The sequence below is a fragment of the Centruroides vittatus genome, unplaced genomic scaffold (genome assembly GCF_030686945.1).
Source record: "Centruroides vittatus isolate TY-2023 unplaced genomic scaffold, ASM3068694v2 contig_1343, whole genome shotgun sequence".
In the NCBI taxonomy this organism is placed as follows: domain Eukaryota; kingdom Metazoa; phylum Arthropoda; class Arachnida; order Scorpiones; family Buthidae; genus Centruroides; species Centruroides vittatus.
The window spans coordinates 1,228,377-1,250,226 of record NW_027120855.1 but is presented as its reverse complement, the minus strand read 5'-3'; the positions used below and the strand labels follow the sequence as shown (position 1 = coordinate 1,250,226).

General features: G+C 31.4%; 1 protein-coding gene across 1 annotated transcript in view; it reads right to left on the bottom strand.

Moving 5' to 3' along the window:
- Positions 1-19,409, bottom strand: part of LOC136990849 (proline-, glutamic acid- and leucine-rich protein 1-like) — a 40,394-nt gene extending 20,985 nt beyond the window's left edge. Inside the window, exons 1-5 of the mRNA XM_067289302.1 lie at positions 19,254-19,409; positions 15,930-15,994; positions 12,569-12,674; positions 9,301-9,450; positions 2,239-2,310 (exon numbers count right to left, since the gene is read on the bottom strand). Coding sequence (XP_067145403.1) covers positions 2,239-2,310; positions 9,301-9,450; positions 12,569-12,674; positions 15,930-15,994; positions 19,254-19,355 — 495 coding nt within the window. The 5' untranslated portion in view covers positions 19,356-19,409. The remainder of the gene's footprint in view (positions 1-2,238; positions 2,311-9,300; positions 9,451-12,568; positions 12,675-15,929; positions 15,995-19,253) is intronic.
- Between the last annotated feature and the right edge of the window lie 2,441 nt (positions 19,410-21,850).

Genomic DNA, 21,850 nt, shown 5'->3' with positions numbered 1-21,850 from the left:
ATGCGGGAGGCCCTAGAAAATAGAAAAGAAGGTGTAAAGCTTAACGGGATAAGGATTAACAATCTCAGATATGCAGATGACACAGACATTCTCGCTACATAAGGAAAAATAACTACAAACACTGTTAAATGAACTAGTTTCAAAAAGTGAAGAAATGGGACTCACAGTAAATACAAAGAAGACTAAGACAATGTGCATAAGTAAAGATAAGCACACAATAAAGATGAAATGCAGGTGGGAGAACCTTGAACAAATAGATGGTTTCTGTTATTTGGGGAAAAGATTCTATTCAGACAATAATGTATCAAAGGAAATCAAGTTTAACCAGATGAAAAACATTGTGTGAAAAAAACTAAATATACTATTAAGACTAAAAACGCTAAAATGCTACATTTGGCCCACTTTGCTTTATGGATGCAAGGCATGGACACTACAAAAAGATATGGAGAGAAAAATTGAGGCCTTTGAGATGTGGGCAATCAGAAGAATGTTAAAGATCAAGTGAACAAACAAGACCACTAATGACAGGGTGTTACAGATGGCAGATGCTAAAAGAGAATTAATAAAAATAATAAAGAGGAGAAAACTAGCATACTGTGGACACATACAGAGGAGAGAAAAATATGAAATCCCCAAACTCACATTTGAAGGAAAGATTGAGGGAAGAAGATCAAGGGGAAGAAGATGAGGCTGGATGGATGACGTTAGGAAATGGATAGGACTAGATACTGAAGAAATTATTCATAAGACTCACAATAGAGAATCGTGCTAATTGCCGGCTACAAACCTCCCCTAGGAGAAGGCACAAGCAGTAGAAAAAATATTGTGTTATATTAGACAAAGTTCAACAATCTGTGGTTCCATTCAATTTTCCTGTTTTGGAGTAGGACGGGGTGGAGTAAAAGCCAGAGAGTGATAGCACGAATCATAGCCGGCCAGTTGACCAAAACTGTAAGACCTACCACTATGGGAGACTTTGGTTTAAACTTTCGATCAAATTCGGCAGGTTGAAAAATCATTAGGAATTTTTTGAAAGTGGTCCGTCCCGAATACGTCGGGCCACGTCCCTCACCACTCCACTATCCCATCGTGGGTCAGGCCAAACTCACAACGAACCTGAAAAAAATGCTCTCTTGGTGCCCACAGGATAGAAAGAGTAAAAAATAAAAGCATTAATCATTTTTAAGTGTCATAATAAAATAATCAAACACTATAAAATTAAAGCACTCTTTTGTATTTTATCAATAATTACAATTAAACATTTTCTCTTAATTTTATAGTGTTTAACTAATTTATTAAGGGTTAATGGAATTGAAGAGATCAGAACAAATTTTTGTTTATTTAATCATACAGTCGTGGAAATCTGACAGATTTATAAGCAGATTATGTGATGCATTATGCATCAATCAACATTTTTGATTCAGATAGGTTCAAATGAGCTTTAACAAGCCTTTAGATTAAGTTTAATAATTAAAATTTATTCAAGATAACATTACAATATGGTATTATAATAACAATACATATTAATTATTAATTTATATATGCAAAAAAAATATGGAATTACAGCTACTAAAATCACCTATTTTATGACATTCGTATTGTTTTTCTAACTTGTTACTTTACAAAATTTAATAAAATTAATTATTTAAGAATTTCTCTTAAATAATACTTAATGCATTTCTAACTGCATTTTGTTATCTGTATTAAATGCATATTTCAGAGAGCCAATTGTTTAAATTTCCCAGGGAGGAATGTTTTCGTCCTGTTTTAGGGCTGCTTCAGCTTCATTAGAATGAAAATGAAGTGAAAGCTGTCCAGTTGGCTCTCTGAAATATGCATTTAATATAGAATTTCTCTTGCCACAAAAAATAAATCAAAATTCTATCTCACGGTCTTGGTGAATCTTAGAAACAAGAAAATACGATGATAATTTTACAATTTTTTACCCAAAATTGTTCATGAATATGAATACCTAAACCATAGTGAGTTGGTCATTAACAAAAGAATGGGCACAACACATATAAGCCTTTAATCTGCAAAAATTACAAATGTGTAAAAGAAAACTAAAGAATATGGAAAAATGGGAAATTTAATTTAAAAAACCATGCCATAAACGAAGTGTAGAGAAACTGAATTTTTTCCTTTAACTTTCATTAATAAATTAATGAAGATACATTACACTTTTCACCAACTTTCAAAAGAGTAATATTCTTATTGTAAATAATAATAAAATCTTACCTTCATTATTCCACAAGCACCAGGAAAATACTTCATACATTCTTTCAAACATTCCAAACCTTCCACTTCTAACTAAATTGAAAGTAGAATAGCAATTGTAAATATTTGTATAATTAAATAGGTCAATTAAAAAAACAATTTAATTCAACATTTACATTAAATATTAATTATAAATTTTATAATTAACCAATTAAAATTTGTAAGTCTTTAAAATTATGAAAAAGTGATTAAGTCGAGTGTCATTTCTTTTTATATTTCAAGTCAAGATATTTAGAAATAAAATTCACAACTTAAAATGTTCCGGCAACAATTTTAACGAAACAAAAATGTTTTCGACTCTACGAGTCTTTGTCGGCCGAACATTTGAAGTAATTAAAAGGAAATTAAAAGTAAAACACAATAATAATAAATAACAAAAATATGCAAATAGTAACTAATTAACAAGAATACCAAACTAATAAAATCGTAAAAACTCTCGGCCGTACGGACTACGTTTAATTTCACGCATTAATCAAATCCCGTATTAAACAAAATTGTTAAGCGTGGGATAACTATATAATCAAATACGAAATGAGAGACTGATTATTTATCTGCAAATGAAATTAGTTAAATTTAAATAAAATCCAATCATTATTATTATTCTTATTAAATTATTTTTCTTTGTTATTTTGTAAATTTATGATTTATTTGTTAATTAATAATTTGCATATTAAATATTAATTTAAAGTGACATTTCATTGGAAATATTCTATAAAAATAAGATAAAATGCATTTGCAAAATATTATCATATATAGTTTGTTTTATTTAATTCAAATGATTTCTACATAACCCAAGGAGTGGACATATTTATTTTTGATTAAATGTTTTTTGAGATCTTTCACGTCTCGTCGGCGATTGAACACGTTCGTAACGAGATACGAAACGTCTCGAAAAATGTTGTTTGAAAATAAAATGTTGACACATTGAGTTATACGGTGACCCTTTGAATTAAGTAATTCTGACACAAATTAAGAAAACTTGTAACAACTTTTATTTTATAAATATTTGCATAGAGTAATGTTATTTTTTAATATAATGCAATGGAGTTTAAAAATATTTATTTCAGATATGAAAATTAATTTTATCATTATGTATTTGAAGAGTTCTTTCGTGTAAATGCAATGAGTTCTGACAAAGAGTCGAATGCTAGACGAACAAAAACGAAACAATGAAAAAGTGGTAAAATAATTGTAAATATCTAGCAAGACTGCATTTCAAAGATTCCAACTATATAGATTTCCAAGATGTAGACTTGCTATCTACAGCACAATGGTCTCTTTATGGCAAAGATTTTTATAATGCGCTTTTACAATTTTATTAGTTTTGTATTCTGTTAATTAGTTACTATTTGCACATTTTTTTTATTTATTTAGTTGCAGTTACTTTTGTTCTATTTTTTATCTTTTATATTTATTCTATTTTGTATTGGAATTTTCTTTTTATTCAAAAATGTTCTATGTTTGAATGTTCAACTGATGAAGATCTATAAACTTAGGGTCTAAAACACTTTTGTTTCATTGAAATTGTTGTTGGAAAATATTTTGAATCGTGAAGTTTATTTTTTAGTATTCCCTTCGGTTTCTAGAATAGTTACATGTCAAAATATATATTTTAATAAAAAGAAAAATACGAAATATCATATGATATATATATATGTGTGTGTGTGTGTGTGTGTGTGTGTTTGACATAATATTTTGTATTTTGAGTGACAAACTCTCATAAAAATAAGTTTCATTTCCTGTTAACATAATAAAAATTTTTCTGTAGGTGGTGCTAACACATTACATTCAAATATATGTCTTACCATAAATTCATAAATTCCATTACAAAATTCACATTGACTAAATCTTACAATTCTTATGTAATTATGATTAACTATCAGTCAAACTTATTTAGCCTAATTTGTGCGTACGTAACCTTCGCTTCAAATTTAAGCCTTGATAACAGATGTGATACGTACACCATGAATACGTGCAGGTTCTGTTTCTGTATTATTTCATTTCTTAATAAGTATAATCTCCTCTGCAGCATATATCCATAAATACTTGTAAGAGATGTCCTATGTTTAAGGTGCATTCTCGGAGACACATAATTTAAGCTACTCTAAGGATAACCCTACTTTTGTTAGCATTTCTCCCATTTGGCCAGTTCAATTAGGTTATATTTAAAAGTACTTACATTTCTAACAATTGTTTATATAGGATTTTCTTTAAATTGTTACTTGATTATGTAATTATCCTATACCAATAAATAATCACTTGTATTATTATTCAAATTGCTAAAATGTGAGATTGCCATTTTAGGGGTTAAAGTCAGGACAATGGGAGTGAGGTGAAATATATAGATGTGGCAGACACTGAGGCAAAGCACCTTTACAACTAAACCCATTCCATTTATTTAGAATCTTACAAAACTTACAATGTTCTTTTCTGAGCACTTCCTCCTAAAATACTACACTAAAACCTGTTTTTGTGCAGTCTTTTTTGTGCGATATTTTATTTGTGCAATTTGTTTTGTGCAGTTTTTTTGTGCAAAATATGAATTTCAATCAAATTGGTATACTGCACAAAAAAAATCGCACAAATAAAAAATTGCACAAAAACAGGTTTGAGTGTATTAAAAAGGAAAGTTCAAAATAGATGTACGGGGATAGTCCTAGAAGTACACGACCTAACAAAGAAGACACAAAAAATTTGGGAAAACATATCTTTATTTCTCAACATAGTCTGCTTTTAGCTCGATACACTTTTCCCAGTGATGTTCAATAGCTTCGATACCCTGTTTATAGTGAGAACCGTCGAGCTTCTCAAAACAGCCATCAACCGCAGACTCCACCTCTTCATTGTTGGCAAATCTTTTACCATCAATTCAAACCTTAACTCATTGATTTTGGCCACCACAGTAATGAATGTGCAAATTGGTGCGTTGTCTTGATGACTTCCTTTTTTGCCAAATGCAGCCATTTTTTCTTGATTTCATCACTCAAGCACCAATAAGTTTGCATAATACTCACCATTGATTGTTTTTCCTTTTCAAAGATAATCAATGAAAATTATCCCACATGCATCCCAAAAAACTGATGCCATGACCTTGCCAGCAGATGAAACTGTTATCTTTGCCTTCTTTAGAACTGATTCTCCCCTTTCAGTACTGTTCTTTCGTCTCAGGTGTAAAGTGATGGACCCATGTTTCATCCATGGTTCGATGCAAAAACTCGGCTTTATTGCTGTGAAACATCACCAAACACTCGACTGAAACATCCTCACAACACTATTTTTGTCCCATTGTGAGCAAATGCGGCACCCATCTTGCACACAGCTTTCTCATGTCCAGTTTTTAGTCAAAATGTAATGTACAGCACTTTTTGAAATGCCTACCATGTCTGCTAGCTCTGGCACTTTGAGTCGACTGTCGTCCAATACCATTTTGTGGATTTTCTTCACCATTTCTGGTGTGGTTACCTCATTTGGTCAACCACTGCAATGTTCATCTTAGCAGCTTGTACAACCTCGTTTAAACTCTGCCACCCAATATTTTATTGTTGTAAAGGTGAGAGCAGACTCCCCAGAATAGAATCTAGCTCAGCTTTGATATTGGTTGGACCGAGACCTTTCAAATGAAAGTATTGCATCACATAACGATGACCAATTTTTTCCATGTTTACAAATTCACTGAAATCTTCACTATTGATGGCTGTCAAACAAATACTAAACAACATAGCATCTTCAAACTTCAAACTTAAGCTTTATAAGGTTGGTACTTTCGACCACAGTAATTTTTTCAAACAACTACCGCCATCTATACGTTAGGTCGGGTATTTCTGGGACAACCCTCATATGATGTCTTTCCCGGGTGATACTTCATAAATACATCAGCCCCGAGGCAGTGTCGTCAACCAACAATTCCAGGTGGACAGACGGCAGTCGGGTGGAGAATGGATGATAAGGATGGCAACAGAGTGAAGACGGACACATGACAGTTCTAACATGGAATGATAGTAGGATGCAAACAAAGGCACATTTGGACTTACACTGCAAACTTGGGAAAGAAATGCAGACTTTGTCCTTGAAATTCAGATTTTTAACGGCCATCTCCAAATTCCCTATTTCAATTGGTTCTGACTTGTTCTCATCATCTCCCAATTGATTATTTCTCTGTCCAGGTGAAATTATATCAGATTGGGTTGCAAGAAAGATTAATCTTTGGTATTCAACCTGACACTGTCTCTCAAGTCTGACTGAATGATGTTGATTGAACTTTGAAACTTTCACTCTTATTTTAAACAAAGATGTCTTCTCTCCTATCATCTAAGAATTTTAACAATTATAATGTAATGTTTTTCCCTCATTAAGACTGCCTCGTTTCCCCATTTTGCCCAAATTTTATCAGTTATATGAGCATCAGGGTCAAGGTTCAACTTCTTGTATCTAACACGTGTTTGATTTTCACTCAAGACTTACATCATTTATTTTATACCCTTCACGATGCATTTATTTTTCAACATTCCTTTCTATAATAAAATATTTTTAAGCACATTAGTGAGAGATTTTGACTCTGTCTGGAGCTTCACAAAAGGAATTTTGAAGCTCCAACACTTAATGATTCCCTTGTGTGGAAGTCCCAAATTTGAAATTATTTTTTCACTATACTTTACATTAGATGTAACAACATATTCTAAATTTGCAAATAAATTTTAAATTAGATAAATAAATAGAACGGATATCCCAAATGAAGTAAGTTTATATAACAAGACCATAATCAACCCTGACACATGCTTGTTTTAAGTCCACAAACTCACAATAAAGTTTTCTTCTTTTTTTGATATTATTTCGTGACTCAATCTATTTAAAATAAATACATTATTAGTAAATAGCATATTATGACTCTGTACATTTAACCAGATAGAGATATCACACCCATATCAAAAACTTTTAGAGGCAGATGACAGTTCTAACAAAAATTCACTGCAGATGACTGTCACACCTCTCATTTATCTATTATGTAAAAAACTAAAATTTACATAATACTATAATAAATTTACTTCTTAATATTCAATTGGTTGACTGACTTGTTAACTTCGTAAGACACACAAGCACACCGAAAGCTATACAATAGACCCTCCTATAACACGGGTTCATATAAGACAAATTCGTATAACACAGTGGAAAAATTGTGATCGTGTTCGTATAACATGCTAAAAGAGGCTCATATAACACAGTAAAAGAACGAAACAGGTTGTCGTGGTCGATTCGTGTCTCGACGGGATCGGTCGAATCCGGACCAATAGCGGACGAGTAGCGAACCTACTCGAGAGCTACCGGCATAGCGAGGACGCCGATCGAACGACCGCCGTCCAGCGGCACACATATATACGGACAGTTTAGGTGGGAAAGTTGAGTTTTCTTGTGGGAAAAAAAAACATTTTTTATTCAATGGCCATAAAAATTGTTGTCATGTAGTGCCTTAAGCCTGATTAGTAAAGAAAGTTATTTTAAATATAACAAGTAAGTTAATCGCTTTGGGCAGTGAACGGGTCACGTATTTGTAAAATCTAAGTGACTCGTACAACACGGATTCATATAACACAGAATATATCTACTGTGTTATAAGGGGGTCTACCGTCGATCTCAATTTTGTTTATTATGGACAGACCAGACCCACAGTGAAACTGATCAAGTGACCAAAAATCAGGTTGGATATTTCTAATTGGATTAGTTACAAAATAGTTCCATAGTGATAAAACATATAGAAAGCTCTCAATATACATCGCACTGATATACATTGTTTCACAAATAAACTGTTGATTAATTAGGGATTGTAAACTTGATACACAAAATGTATATTTGTACTTGGCATTTGAATGAGAATGTACAGTACATTTATGTCTCTCTCAAATTTTTAATGTTTTATTAATCATTTTATTTCGTACTGTACTTTCTAAATATTATTTAACAACTACAATAAAATATTTTGTATTATACTTTAATGTACAATAAAGTAAGTATTTCCTAGTCATAAGTCTACACAATTCTATATATCTCCTATATAATACATTAGTTTAGTGGATAAAGAATGCTTGATATACATCACTTTGTTATAAACTATGCATTTTTCGAACATAACTACAATCAAGAACTCCTGTTATATTGTTTAAAAAGATACATATCTAAATGACTTATGTAATGAAAAACATTCAAATTATTCTTACCAATTCCCAGCATAATATTCCTCAGAAGACTTTTCTAAAACTTCTCAGACTAATTTATTTTACTTTTATATATGAATTATACAATTCAGTTTTATGTATCATTTACTCACTGTTCTATAAGTTTATTAATAAAAATTTATTTCAGATAAATTATTATATATTAAATTTTTATTAGACAATTAAAAATTATATAAAAATAATAAGTTAATAAAGAAATTATACAAACTTAAAAGCATTTTATAATTTCCAGAAAACTTTTAATAATTATTCTTCATTAAATTCTTTTTTGGCAAAATACTTTTTAATAAATTAATGAGATAATGTGTAAAAATAAGTGAATTACAACTACCCAATTCCATTTTTCAATTTTATAAATATCAACATTCAAAATATATAAGTGAATTATGGTAATAAATCTTCTCAAAATAGCAAGGAAGATTGGTACGTTATTGGAAAAACATTCCAACACAAATTGTACTTAATAGTAAATTATTTCAATAATTATTTTTAAATTTTTATCTGTAAATATGATTATTATATAATCGAAAAAAATTAGGCAAACTTTTGCTAAATTGCAAAACAATCAAATTTTATGATCTAAGCTTTAAATTGGAAACTTTTCCCCATTTAAATAAAGCAGTCGCTCGACGAACGACTCGGAAGATTAGACCTCGGAAAGAATTTTAACTAGAGTAAATACTGGATTTCGTCCAAGTCCGTACCAAGAATGACTAAACAAAGTTGTTAAACCTCTAAAAAGTGAAACTGTAAAAACTAAGAAAAATACTACACGGAGAGATAATAATTCACTTACTTCGTCGATCGAAGACTTCAAAACATTCGTTATTAACGACTGAGAAATATCGTTGAACTGTTTCTTCAGCTCGGGAAAGTGACGGGAATGGCCAAGTATGTCCTTTACGAAAGCAAAAGCTAGCTGTTTGTTGAGTAGACGAGAATCGTTCTAGCAATCGAAAAATATATTTTAAATATTATCAATTAATTATTAAGTTTAAATTGTTAGTAAGATAATTATTTAATACACATTAATTAAATTTTAAATTTATAAAAAAGTATTGTTTAAACTTTTGTTTATATCTTACATACAATTTTACTATTTTTATTAATTATATTTTAATATTAAGAATGTGTATTATTAGTAACTTAAATTTCATCAACTTAAAAATTTTGAGTGTTGTTTGACAATTCAAAAAAAAATTACTAAATATCTAGAGAACTCTGTCAAGAAATTTCTATTTTTATGCTTGTAATGTGAATTGTATAATCAAAACTAAATGATAAAGTTTTTTAAATTCAAAAAAAGATACCCTTCACTATCAAAGAAATCCCAAAACTCTTAGAGAAAAATGCCTTGAGATTTTATTCTCACCTTGAATACTTTTACTAATTTTTTTTACTTTATTTCACTGCAAAAAATGTACTTTATTTGTTTTTAATCATAAATGAAGTTAGAAGAGTAAAAATGGATTCATTTAGAAGTTTAATATATTTAAATCAAAAATTTGAAAATTGCTATTTATTGGGCATGTTGCCTAACAAAGTATCTTTAATGCAGCTAAATAAGCAAGCAAATGACAAGGCCCATTTCGTTTGAAACATGTCTTGTCTTTAGCTTACTTATTCGGCTTACACGAGCTGCTTTACTAGGCAAAGCGCCCATTCTAAACAACAACAGAATTGCTCAAAAAGCCAATCAAAAACCTTATTGGAGTAAATTTATTAAACATCTAAAACTTAATTGCTTTTCAACCTTGCTGGCTCATCTTCAAAATTTTAAATTCTTTCCAAAAACAAAAACATACATTCAAAGTTAAACATTATTTTAAATTTTTAAGTTATTTAAAACATTTCTAGAAAGTACAACATTTAATGTTTATGTTTTTGAAATTATTTATTCTCCCATGAAGATGTGCCAACAAGGTTAAAAAGTAATTGAATTTTTTGGAAATTCACATCAAATAAAACATATTTTATTATTCTGATTGTTTTTTGTCCATTGCCTTGCTTCATATGTTTTCTGCTAATGTACTTTACCCAAAGACAGACTTATCACACTGGATTAAACATGGGACAGAATGACCTTGAGACACAATTTGCAGTGTAATTCTATATATTACGATAACATAATATGTATATATTAAGACTGAAGAAGAACCTATCTTTTTTTTTATGGTTGGTAGGCGTATGTATACACACTAGTAATTTCATAATAAAAACCTCACAACATATATACACATGTGACAAAACTCCACCAAACTTGAATGAAAATTTGTACTATTCAATATAATCTCCAGAAAAATTGATGAATTGTATTGAATTGTAGGTTTTATTATATTGAATTGTAAAAATTTGTATTCAAATTTATGTCCCGTTTTAAAATTATCTTGTTTGGTGAAGTTTTATCACATCTGTATAAGTTGTGAGGTTTTTATTGTGAAATTACTAGTGTATATATATATATATGCTTACAAGTCCTAAAAATGGATATATGTAGTAAGACTAGAGGTACCTGTTACGTTTACAATGCATATCGTAAAATAAATATATAAAATTACTCTGCAAATTATGTGTTTCAATGTCATTCCGTTCCGTGTTTAATCCAGTGTGATAAGTCCGTCTTTAGGAAAAGTGCATTGGCACAAAACATATTTTCTTTAACACCATTTCACTTTCAGTTCAGAAGAACTAGCAATATGTTCTTGCAAACTGAGACATTTCGGCATCAAATCCTGGCACAGCATACTTACATTTGAACTTCTAATCCACCTTTCTTTCATAGTCATCATGTTCACTTTGCCTTTGTAACCAACACAATTGCTGATTGATGACAGTATACTCTCTTTGCTATTTTATAACAGGATAAACCTTTATCATTCAAAATAACAAATATAAACTTTTTACATAGTGTTAACTATTGAAATATTTCATTTTGCTTAAGAAAACACATCACTTTTGAACAAATTTTTATACCAATGGATGATGCAATCTATTGAAATATTACTGCAATATACTGTCGGTGAATGAAAAGCATTCTTGCGTTTATACATCATCCATGACATTAATCTTTACAGTTTCTTACAAAAAACTGTAAAGAAAAGCAAGAAAGCTGAAAGAAAGCAAAATGATGCTTTCATTTAAAACAATGAACATATTTTTATAGAATTTTACAGATGATGCAATTTCCACAAGCTACGACTTACATGCATTTTAACCTTTATTCTAAAATTTGAAATCCATGTATACTAATGGTTCCATATACATATGAAAATTAAAAACATCTAAATGAATAAAAGTATATTAATGTTACAAGACAGTAATATTTTTAAATCTTAATTGTGAAGTTTGGTATGTCTGCCATATTCTTAAGTATAAAATCTGGTATACTCTTGAGAAGCTTCAATAATAAGCAAATCAACACCTTCCACACTCTTTCCGGCAAAAACTTTTAACGGACAAATGTTTTCGGCCTCTTTAATGGACCTGCCTCGGGTTTTCAAACTGTTCTAAAATCGAATGTTCTACAGAGTATTCCACTGGAACATTCAAACAATGTGATATTATTTTAAAATGTTTTACACAGCATTCAAAAATATTCAAATGCAACATAATGCTAATTAAAATATTCCACAAACATTTGGAATACATTGTAAAATTTTCAATTTTATAATAGTTTGAAAACCTCTTAAAAAGAATGTTTATCCCATTAAAATTTTTGGCTGGAAAAAGCACAGATAATGTTGAGTTGCTTATTGTATAAAAATCATATTACGCAGTCATAAAATAGTACTGGTATATGTAATAAACATTGTTTGTGCAATAACATGTTTAGTTGTAGCATCTAAGTATTGAATTAAGTGGAACTAAACAGACATGAAAAAGTATCAATAACATGCAATGTAAAGAATAATATTTGAATTGTTTAGAACACATTTCTAAACAAATATAATAAAAATAGAAGAAATCCAGTTATCCAGCATTTTCAACAATATGTCACCATCCAGCCAGACTAGAGGACTTTTACTTTGTTTTATTTAATTAGATATAATAAAAAGCATAATTACCTGTAATATTTTATGAGCTTGTCTCAACCAGTTATAGCTGTTCTGAATAAATACTTCACTAGAACATTGTTTAAGAAGAACCCTCAGAATCGACAGTCCCTGAAGTCTAAAAAATCATATACTAATTATAATCTAATCACCACTACACTTAATAAACATATCATATAAATAACAGTTATCCAAAAATCATTTAATAATTTTATTTGCCTCATATCACATCCCTTTTTTTTTATTATTATTTTGTATATGGATTGCATTGTAATTTGATAATACCAGTGCCTAGTTCTACGCCAAACAAAATAAAAGCATAGCTACAGAAAAACTGTTATTGCAGTAATATGATGTTCATTTTTAAAAATATCCTACATAACATGTGTTTAGTATGACTGCTTTCTGTAATGTCTTGTTGTTAAGGTGTAATGTTTCCTTTGGAAACATTAAAAACCTGTCCAAGAACCTGTCCTTTCTGTCTCAACAACCTGTCCAAGAAAGGACAATAAGTACAGTACCTTATCCATTCTTCACAGATACTTTATTTTAAATGTCACAACCTGTAATTGCTGCACAGTATGCACCAGTTGCAAGTTTGAGTCCCACTCACGCTGACCCTTTTTTCCAGAACCTTCTAAATTAATTAATAAATATTAATAAGAGATGGCACCTAATACCAACCTCTAAGCCAAATTACTTGGCATTTACTTATTAACAGTAGCAGTTATAGCCCAATCTAATCTAGCAATCATTTAGCTTTAATTAGCTGGATTTAAAATAGAGTTACCGTATTTTCCGGCGTATAAGACGACCCCCAACTTTTGAGATTTTCCTGGGTTAGAAAGTCGTCTTATACGCTGGAAAATACGGTAATTAATTTTATGTTTGTAAAAAAATCTCTTTAGGAATATTTCTTATAACACACAACTATGTTACCAATTCTGGCTCACTAGTGGCCAAGCAATTCTGTTCCCTGAACACTGGTAGTTCAGTTGTGAATTTGTGTTTCACCAGGACAGGATGGCCACATGGAGTTTTCCGGGTTTTCTTCATGTCTTTAACACTTAAATAGGGGCTAGTTACCCTTAAAAGACCTCCCCTCCCAGAAGGCATCCCCCTAGACAGATCACACAAGTGTTGCATTGTTGTAACTAACAAAACAAACTATATCATCAATTCTAAAACTAATTTACATTTAAGTTAAATTGAAATAATCCCAAAAACTACGCATCTGTCATTAAACACTAGCACTAGTACATATGAATATCTCAGGTCTTATGTTATGTCACCTCTCATTCTCTAAACCAAACCACATCTACCATTTACTTTGGTTTCCTGCAACTTAGATGTGGCTTGTTTGTTCATGATAAGCTATTCAGTTAGGCCATTGAAAATTTGCTTTTCCTTATGTTCTTGTACTCTACTTTTCAATGTATGTGTTGTACTGCCTATGTACCATTTAATCAAGCATTTTTCAGGCTTGGCAACTGGGCCTTTTTTGGTCCTCTGACAGCCTGTCTTTTTCATTCCTGACCAAATCGTAGACTGATCATAGGCATATGTTGACAAATCAGATGTTTTGTTCTTGAAATGCCTACATACAATTTTACAAATATGAACAAATGAACAATATCCTGTAATCGGAACAAATTTTTGTGTGCTTCTGTCTCTGTGTCACCCAGTTGAATGGAGGCATTTGTGTTTGTCTGACTGACTTATTTATATTCTAAGTTATGGAGAAAACTTTCAAGGTACAGTACTTAAATGCATGAGATAAATTTCTAATGCAGGCCTGTTCTTTTGCTAGATCCTCTAGCATAGAAGAATGTATATACAACTGAATAATGAAAATCAAAAAGCAACAATTTTATACTGACTATGGACTGAATCTGCAAATGGGAATGTATGTACAAGGAGTTGGAAGTTGAGTTCCTACAACTTGACATCTTAATCACATCTTTTTTGATTGTAATGTAAACATTCATGAAATGGATTGTGCTCATATGGATTTGTTCAATATCGAGTGCCACACTGACTTCACTTGGGTTATTTTTTGAACAAAAAGTTTGTATATTTCCAGATCATTCCAGACCACCAAAATGTTGTCCGTACGTCTGAAGATTGCATATCCACTTGTATCCATTAAAGGCCTGAATGATCGGCATCGCTACAAAAGTTAACACAAGTCTGCCAATTCACCTGTAACAAACTCCAACTGGTGAGCTAATTAGAATTCCTCTCGACTGAGAATAAAATTTCTCATCTGACATAAAATACAAAGAATAGATGACAGTATGGACAAATCATAAGAAGCTTTTGTTTTACTTACTTCCTATAACATTACACAGCACACTTAGTGTATTTGGCTTCTAACCTTAAGGACAGGAATAAACTTTTATAGTCCATTATTGTAAAGACATTGCACTCCAACAGGCCTTGGTCCTAATTCTTTCAACAAATTGTAACATATTATCGATCATATATAACATGGTTCCTGGTTATATAAGTTTTGATGAATTTGGCTAATTCCTCCTCTATCATGATCATGAAAGAAAACCTTTTTGACCACTAGGCATATAGGCTATCCTTCTTTATGAGTTTTTGGGAACCAAAAAAGTCTGGGAGGAAGCTGCTTCTTCATTTTACAATATTAATTTCTTTATTTATGCAACAAATTAGAACAATCATAAAGTCAATGAAAATGCCTTCAAACATTTTTGTTTTGTTTTTCATTTTCAAAATATTTATTAGAATAATTTCAAATTCAAAAAACAGCATTCTTATAATTAAAAGTCCAAACAAATAATTGTTAGGCAGAATGACTGCTTTTTAACTAAATTCTCTGAGACTGCAGTTAACAATTAACCATACAAGGTTCAATTTAAAATTATGCATTGACTAATCCAGAATTAAACCCAATACTCTTTTCCTTCACTAAATGACAAAATACTTTTTGTACTTTTTTCCAGCAATAATTTAATATAATAAACTAACATTTTTGGCCCTTTATGGGTCTGCCTCAAGTCTTTTTCACAATTCAAAAGATTGAATGATAGAATAATCTCAATAATCAAATCATCATTTGTTCGTTACATTAAATCATTGCTGGAAAAAGTACAAAAAATGTGATGTCGTTTAACATAAGCATTTCCAGCATTGGGAAGTGTGATCCATTTCTTCAAATTTCAAGATTTGAGTTATTCCTCGAATGATTTGAATTCAAGTTTTCTGCATGTTTAAGTTAGATTTTATGGTTAACAATTTTCAATTGTATGGGTTTTTACCTCAAAGACAAAATGTGATGCTCAAAAGTACTTAACAACAACAAATCTTTCACATATTTCACTTTTATAAATGGAAATTATCTTACCGTTCTGTATCTTGATTAAGATACAATTGGATCTTTGAAATAACATTTTCTACAGTTTTGGGATTCTGAAAAATAAATTTATCAATAATCAGACTTGAGAAATTATTTGATTCCATTACAAGTTAATAAAAAAATAATAATAATTTTAACTATTCAAATATTAGTCATATATTTATCACAGACTTCATTCTTTTAAAACATTTTCAAAACTATAGATTCTTTCTTTTAAATGTTAATGTACATACTATTAACTACATTATAACCCAATAAAAATCTGGCCATATTGTTCGTTTATTAAAAAATGCCAGGCTTCATTTATATATAATTATAATTCAAATAACAATATTATTACTTTTATATGTAAAATTATATATCATTACTTAATAAATACCTAGCTAGATCTTAAACTGCACAATACCTTATCCCACTGATAATTATTTATAGTAACAAACATTTTCAACCTGTTCTACAGACCATCTTCAGATTTTTAAAAATCGTGGAATATTAATAACTGGTCTTTTTATTTAGAACAGTTAAGAACACATTTAAAATACAAAATTCTTTCTAATATTGATTTATTTGAATACAAAGAATAAAATACAGTAATATATATACAATTTAAAATAACAGTCTTCTAATCAGAAATACTGGAGATACTTTTATACAGAAATACTTTTAACTATTTAGCCCATGCAACTATGCCAGCTTTGAGTAGTCCACTTGACTATGGAGATTTCATGTTACATAATTTTTAAGGAGGCATAGGGGCTCACCCTTACACAGATGTAGTAATTTGCATTTTTCATAAACTATAGATGGTGCTGCATTTTTACAAAATAACTATTTTATCTGGGTTGCTTGTAACTAGTCAACGTAAAATTAATCCTATTTTACTGTCCGATATAATGATATGTGCCACTTGTAGTTGTTTATCGAGCAATTTTATAGGAGAACAATTATTGCTAACGGGACACGTCATTATATGTGGTATTATCGAAACAAACGAGCGAGATTGTTCTATACATTTGTGCTCTTTGTGTTAAAAAAACATTAGTTTTGACATCTGTCCCATCAGCGCGGTATTTACAAGTACGCAAGTTACCTTTTTCTTTAGGACCTCGAGTTTCGAAGTCCCTCAAAATTTTCTACAAAAAAGAAAATTGAAGTCAAATTTTGTAATAAAAATTTTTTACAAACCAAAAAAATATACTTTAAATACTACACAAAATAAAAAGTAATTGATATGTTTATGTTAACTCTTTTCTTTTTAAAACTGACTTCAAAAAATGTGAAGGGTTGTAATGGGCCTAACAAGTTAAGCTTAAAGCTCGAAATGCTTAAATTTGGCTGTGGGATGTTGTATAGATTACTCGCAGTGGAATTTTGGGACTTTGAATATATATCTGAACTGAGAGGACCGAGACGAGTTTGACGGTATCCTACTTTTAGACCAGAGACGAAAAATAACAAAGTTATCATATTTAGGATTTCATGCCTTTCACAATGCATTCTATGCCATTTTAGAGTTTTTCACTAGGTGGCGCTTTCTGATTTTTTATACATATTGTCCCTGTTAAAAAAAGTATTTCATTATCTCATCATGTTTATTGATAATCAAACTTTAAGAACTTACACCATGATCGGGAGTTGCATCGCTCTCTCCACTAAGCCTATCACATATTTAACAGGCAGTCTGGCAAGCCGGCCATATATTCTAAAAACACATTGGCAAAGACTAAAAAAACAGCCCACGTAAAAGGCCAAGAAAACAGATTGTACACTAACCTTCAACAGAGGCAGATGTTGATCCACGGGCACACTGATTGTCTGCATTTGGAGTAAGTTCTTTTCGCACGCCCTCCTCGACCTCGGGCCAAGGCCCCTCGGCCGCCAACACGCTCGCTATCACTTGCAGTCGCCTAGTACTACGCATTGCTTTCTCAGCTTGTCCAAAAAACCTAACTTACCCCTTCGGGAGGTGACCGTCCCTAGTTAGGCTAATAGAAAACCTTTTATTTCGGCTCAATCGATATTCAAGGCTGCAAGTCCATGCGTAGTTGGATTAAATACATTACCATGGAGAACTCTAAAATGGCATAAATGCATTGTGAAAGGCAAGAAATCCTGAATACAATAACTTTGTTATTTTTCGTCTTCGATCCAAAAGTAGGGTACCGTCAAACTCGTCTCGGTTCCCTCAGTTCAGATATATACTCAAAGTCCCAAAATTCCACTGTCTATACAACAGCCTGGCTGTGTCCCACACAAAATTACTGGCATTTTAAACTTTAAGGAAAAATCCTTTAAAATTGACAGCATAATTTTTCATACAAAACTGTACAATCAGCAAACTTATATGTCAATTGTTAACAGTCAAATCCACTCTTTCTGTCAGTTATATTTACGAGCTTCTTTGAATTCCGATTTCTGAACAATCGTCCATTTTTCATGCAAGTATAGACGAAAACTTATATCGAGCTCCCGTACGGCTTTGAAATTGCAATTTGGAACACAACAAAAAGCTGCTTTTTCTATTGCTATTCATCTTTACTGTCGACAATACACAATGATTCAAACGACCCAGATAGTTTTGTTTTTAAACACCAGAAGGCAAGCATCGAGCAAAAAATTTGAATAGCAAACACCAAAGCATACATGTCGGTACGACAATATTCACGCCAAACACCGTATAAACGTTGCGAAAAGTTCACCGAGTCCAGCGTTATATCCACATTTGCTTGTCGCAAGTACTTTCGACGAAACTTGTTCGTCGAAAGTACTTGCGACAAGCAAATGTGGATATAACGCTGGACTCGGTGAACTTTTCGCAACGTTTACCAAAGCATACAACTACGTGCGAAACACGGGTCGATAGTTCTCCTCGACCAATAGGAGCGCAGAGAATAGGCAGTATACCGGTACCCGCCAAAAACCAATCTTCGGAGACAAGTATCTCGCACGGGCTGGCACGTACGGGTATGGTTCCTTTAAGTTTTTTGCTCGTACTGCGGGTTTATAATTCTGGGGTGGGGAAACCCTTCATTCGGAGTTCATATCTTACCAACTCTAGAATATTTTTAAATGTAGATGTCGAGATGCAGAATCCAAAATATAATTTGTACTCTGTGCTTAACGGGACGCCAGTCATTTTACTACTATTTTTAGCGAAATCGAAATTTTATTTCGTAATTCACACGTTTAATATTGCAATGAATAAGTTTAACACACATGTTTAATACTATTTAATAACAATTAAATCTAATATTCCTTTACGTAATATGTAGTCTGCTTTCAAACGTTAAAAAATAATAATTCAATTCTTACCTCGACCGCAAAACTACTCAATTGAGTACAAGCGTCAAGATAATGCGATTTAATATCTTCCGCTTTCTTCTCGTCGTATATTAAATCAAAAAGACTTAACATTTTCAATCTTTCGAATGTTTCCCTTTGAAACCACGTGTACAAATTTTAAAAATGTGACAAAGCTGCCAAATTAAGACGTATTTTAATTCGCCAAAATCGAGCTTTAGCACATAAAATAATGTTGTTAAATATAAGTAGTAAAATAATGTAAAAAGTATTAATTTTAAGCTTAAAAAAATTTTTATGCCTTTTCATTTCGATATAGGGCAATTAATTTGACGTTGCGTCCGAAAAGTCTAATAGGAATTTTTATAAAATTAACAGAATTAAATAATTTCCAATAGTGTAATTATTTAAGAAAGTTAAATATTAATATTATTATTCCACTAAAAATAGAAAAAATTCAAAATAATAATTAAATTATTTCATTCGCTGCTTCGGTGGCCATTTTGAAATCGTCGTGTTTCCATCCGAAGGAACTCGACCTTTCTTCTCACATATTTAATATTTTTATAAAGTAGAAAGGACATTATTGATTGAACGTATTTTACTATTTACCACTTAACTTGCTCGTAACAAATACTAAAAATTTCTGTTTTAGCATTTATCTCATTATGGAATATATACCAGATTGATTTGTTGCTCATTCCCGATAAGGCAGAACGGTAATAGGATTATCCAACACGAATAAGACAGTTTGATGTTCCGTTCTGAAAGATTTACGAAAAATAATAAAATTTGGACCGAATTTGAACTCTGGTCACAAAAAGTGATCATTTCGTTTACTAAACATTGAGTAAAGGCCATGATTCGATTTCTAGTTTTATCTGAAATCAAAGCACTTTAGCAAATAATAAATTAATGTTTATATGTTTACAATCTTTTCGCCCTGTCAGCTATATAAATTTCTAAAGTCTCCGAGGATCGTATGTCGTGTCGATCAAAGACCCTGTGTAAAAGGATAGCTTCATCCCAACAGCGGGAACCCCGGGTTGGGCAGCATAACGGGCAAATGCTATGTTATACTTCCCCTTGACCACATCATATTTACGGTCGTGTATTCTGATCTGAAGGGATCTGTATGTGGATCCGGTGTATGACATACACCTGTTAAATCGTCCATCTTGTAATGGACTACGGTACACCTCTGGCGCTTTTGTGTCATCTTTTGCGTTTGCTAAAAGGCGGAAAACGTTGGGTTTTTCGCCTATAAGTTAAGTGCAAATTTAAATCATTAGCAATCCTACTGTAAATTTGATGTAGGGACAGTTCGTAACATATAACTACACGATTACCCTCTGCTTTGTTAACCCTAGTGTTAGCTAACTTAGATACCAATACCGCAATCGTGGAAATATTATTTAGATTGCCACAGAATGTTTTTTTATAACTCTTTCCGCCCTGTGGGCACTAAGAGGGCCTCTTTTAGTAGGTCCATTATGGGTTCGGCCAGGCCCACAATGGGACGACCGGGTGGTGAGGGACGCGGCCCGACATATTCGAACGGACCACCCCCCGAAAAATTCCTGGGGATTATTCGACCCGTTCGGATTCGATCCCGAGTCCCCCAGAGCGGTAGGCTGCCACCTTGGCCGCTCGGCCATCCGGCAACCACAGAATGTAATAATAATAATTCTATTTGTAGCTTTATTTTAAAATTTCATATTTTAAAATAATTATTTATTTAATTTTATGATGTAAACGAAACGACGTCCGTATCGAACATCTTTTAAAATGTTTAAAAGATTGAAACGCAGCGAAGTTCGAATGATATAATTGTTTTTATGTATTCATTCCTGATTCCGAAAACGTTTGAGCAGTAAATTTTTTCTTTATTGTTTGCTGGAAATCGCATCTAAGTGTTGGTTATTTGATCATACAGTTCAAGTTTATAAGTGTGACGTTTTTTTAATTTAAAGTTTATATTATAGATAAAATTACTAAATTAAAATAAATAAATTAGGTGAGGAATGGGACACTTTTGGAAAAAGTATGTCAAAAACATAAGCAATGAAAGAACTCTGAAGTCTTTCTTTTCTCTTAAGTCAATGAAAGAACTTCTTAAGTCTAAAAGAAAATTTTACCACATGATTATAAACAATTTATTCTGAATACTGTTAATCAACATTTAACAGAACATAAGAAAATAAACCAACGATCACTGCAAATATTTATTGGACATTATATGCAGATAAATTAATATATTTTTCATAAATAGATTTCAATTTGTCCATGAAGTCATCAATGTTCTTCTTATTGAAGCTAGTAGTTCTTCCTAAGCTAGTGTCTTCTGGTGATTGCAATGAAAGCTGTAAATGACGTCCCATAAACCCCTTTAACCAGTCATATCCTGCAGTTTTATTAAAATTCCATAAATTGGGATATGTTTTATTCAAGACAGCATCAAACTCATATGCCAAATTTCTTACCCGCACTGTTGTTAGGCCATAGTGCATTTTACTTGCACTAAGAAAGTAATTTCTTAACTTTGCTTCTTCCTCCACAGAGAAAACCATTCCACAAATGAGGTTTTTTTTTTGTAACTCTTTCCGGCC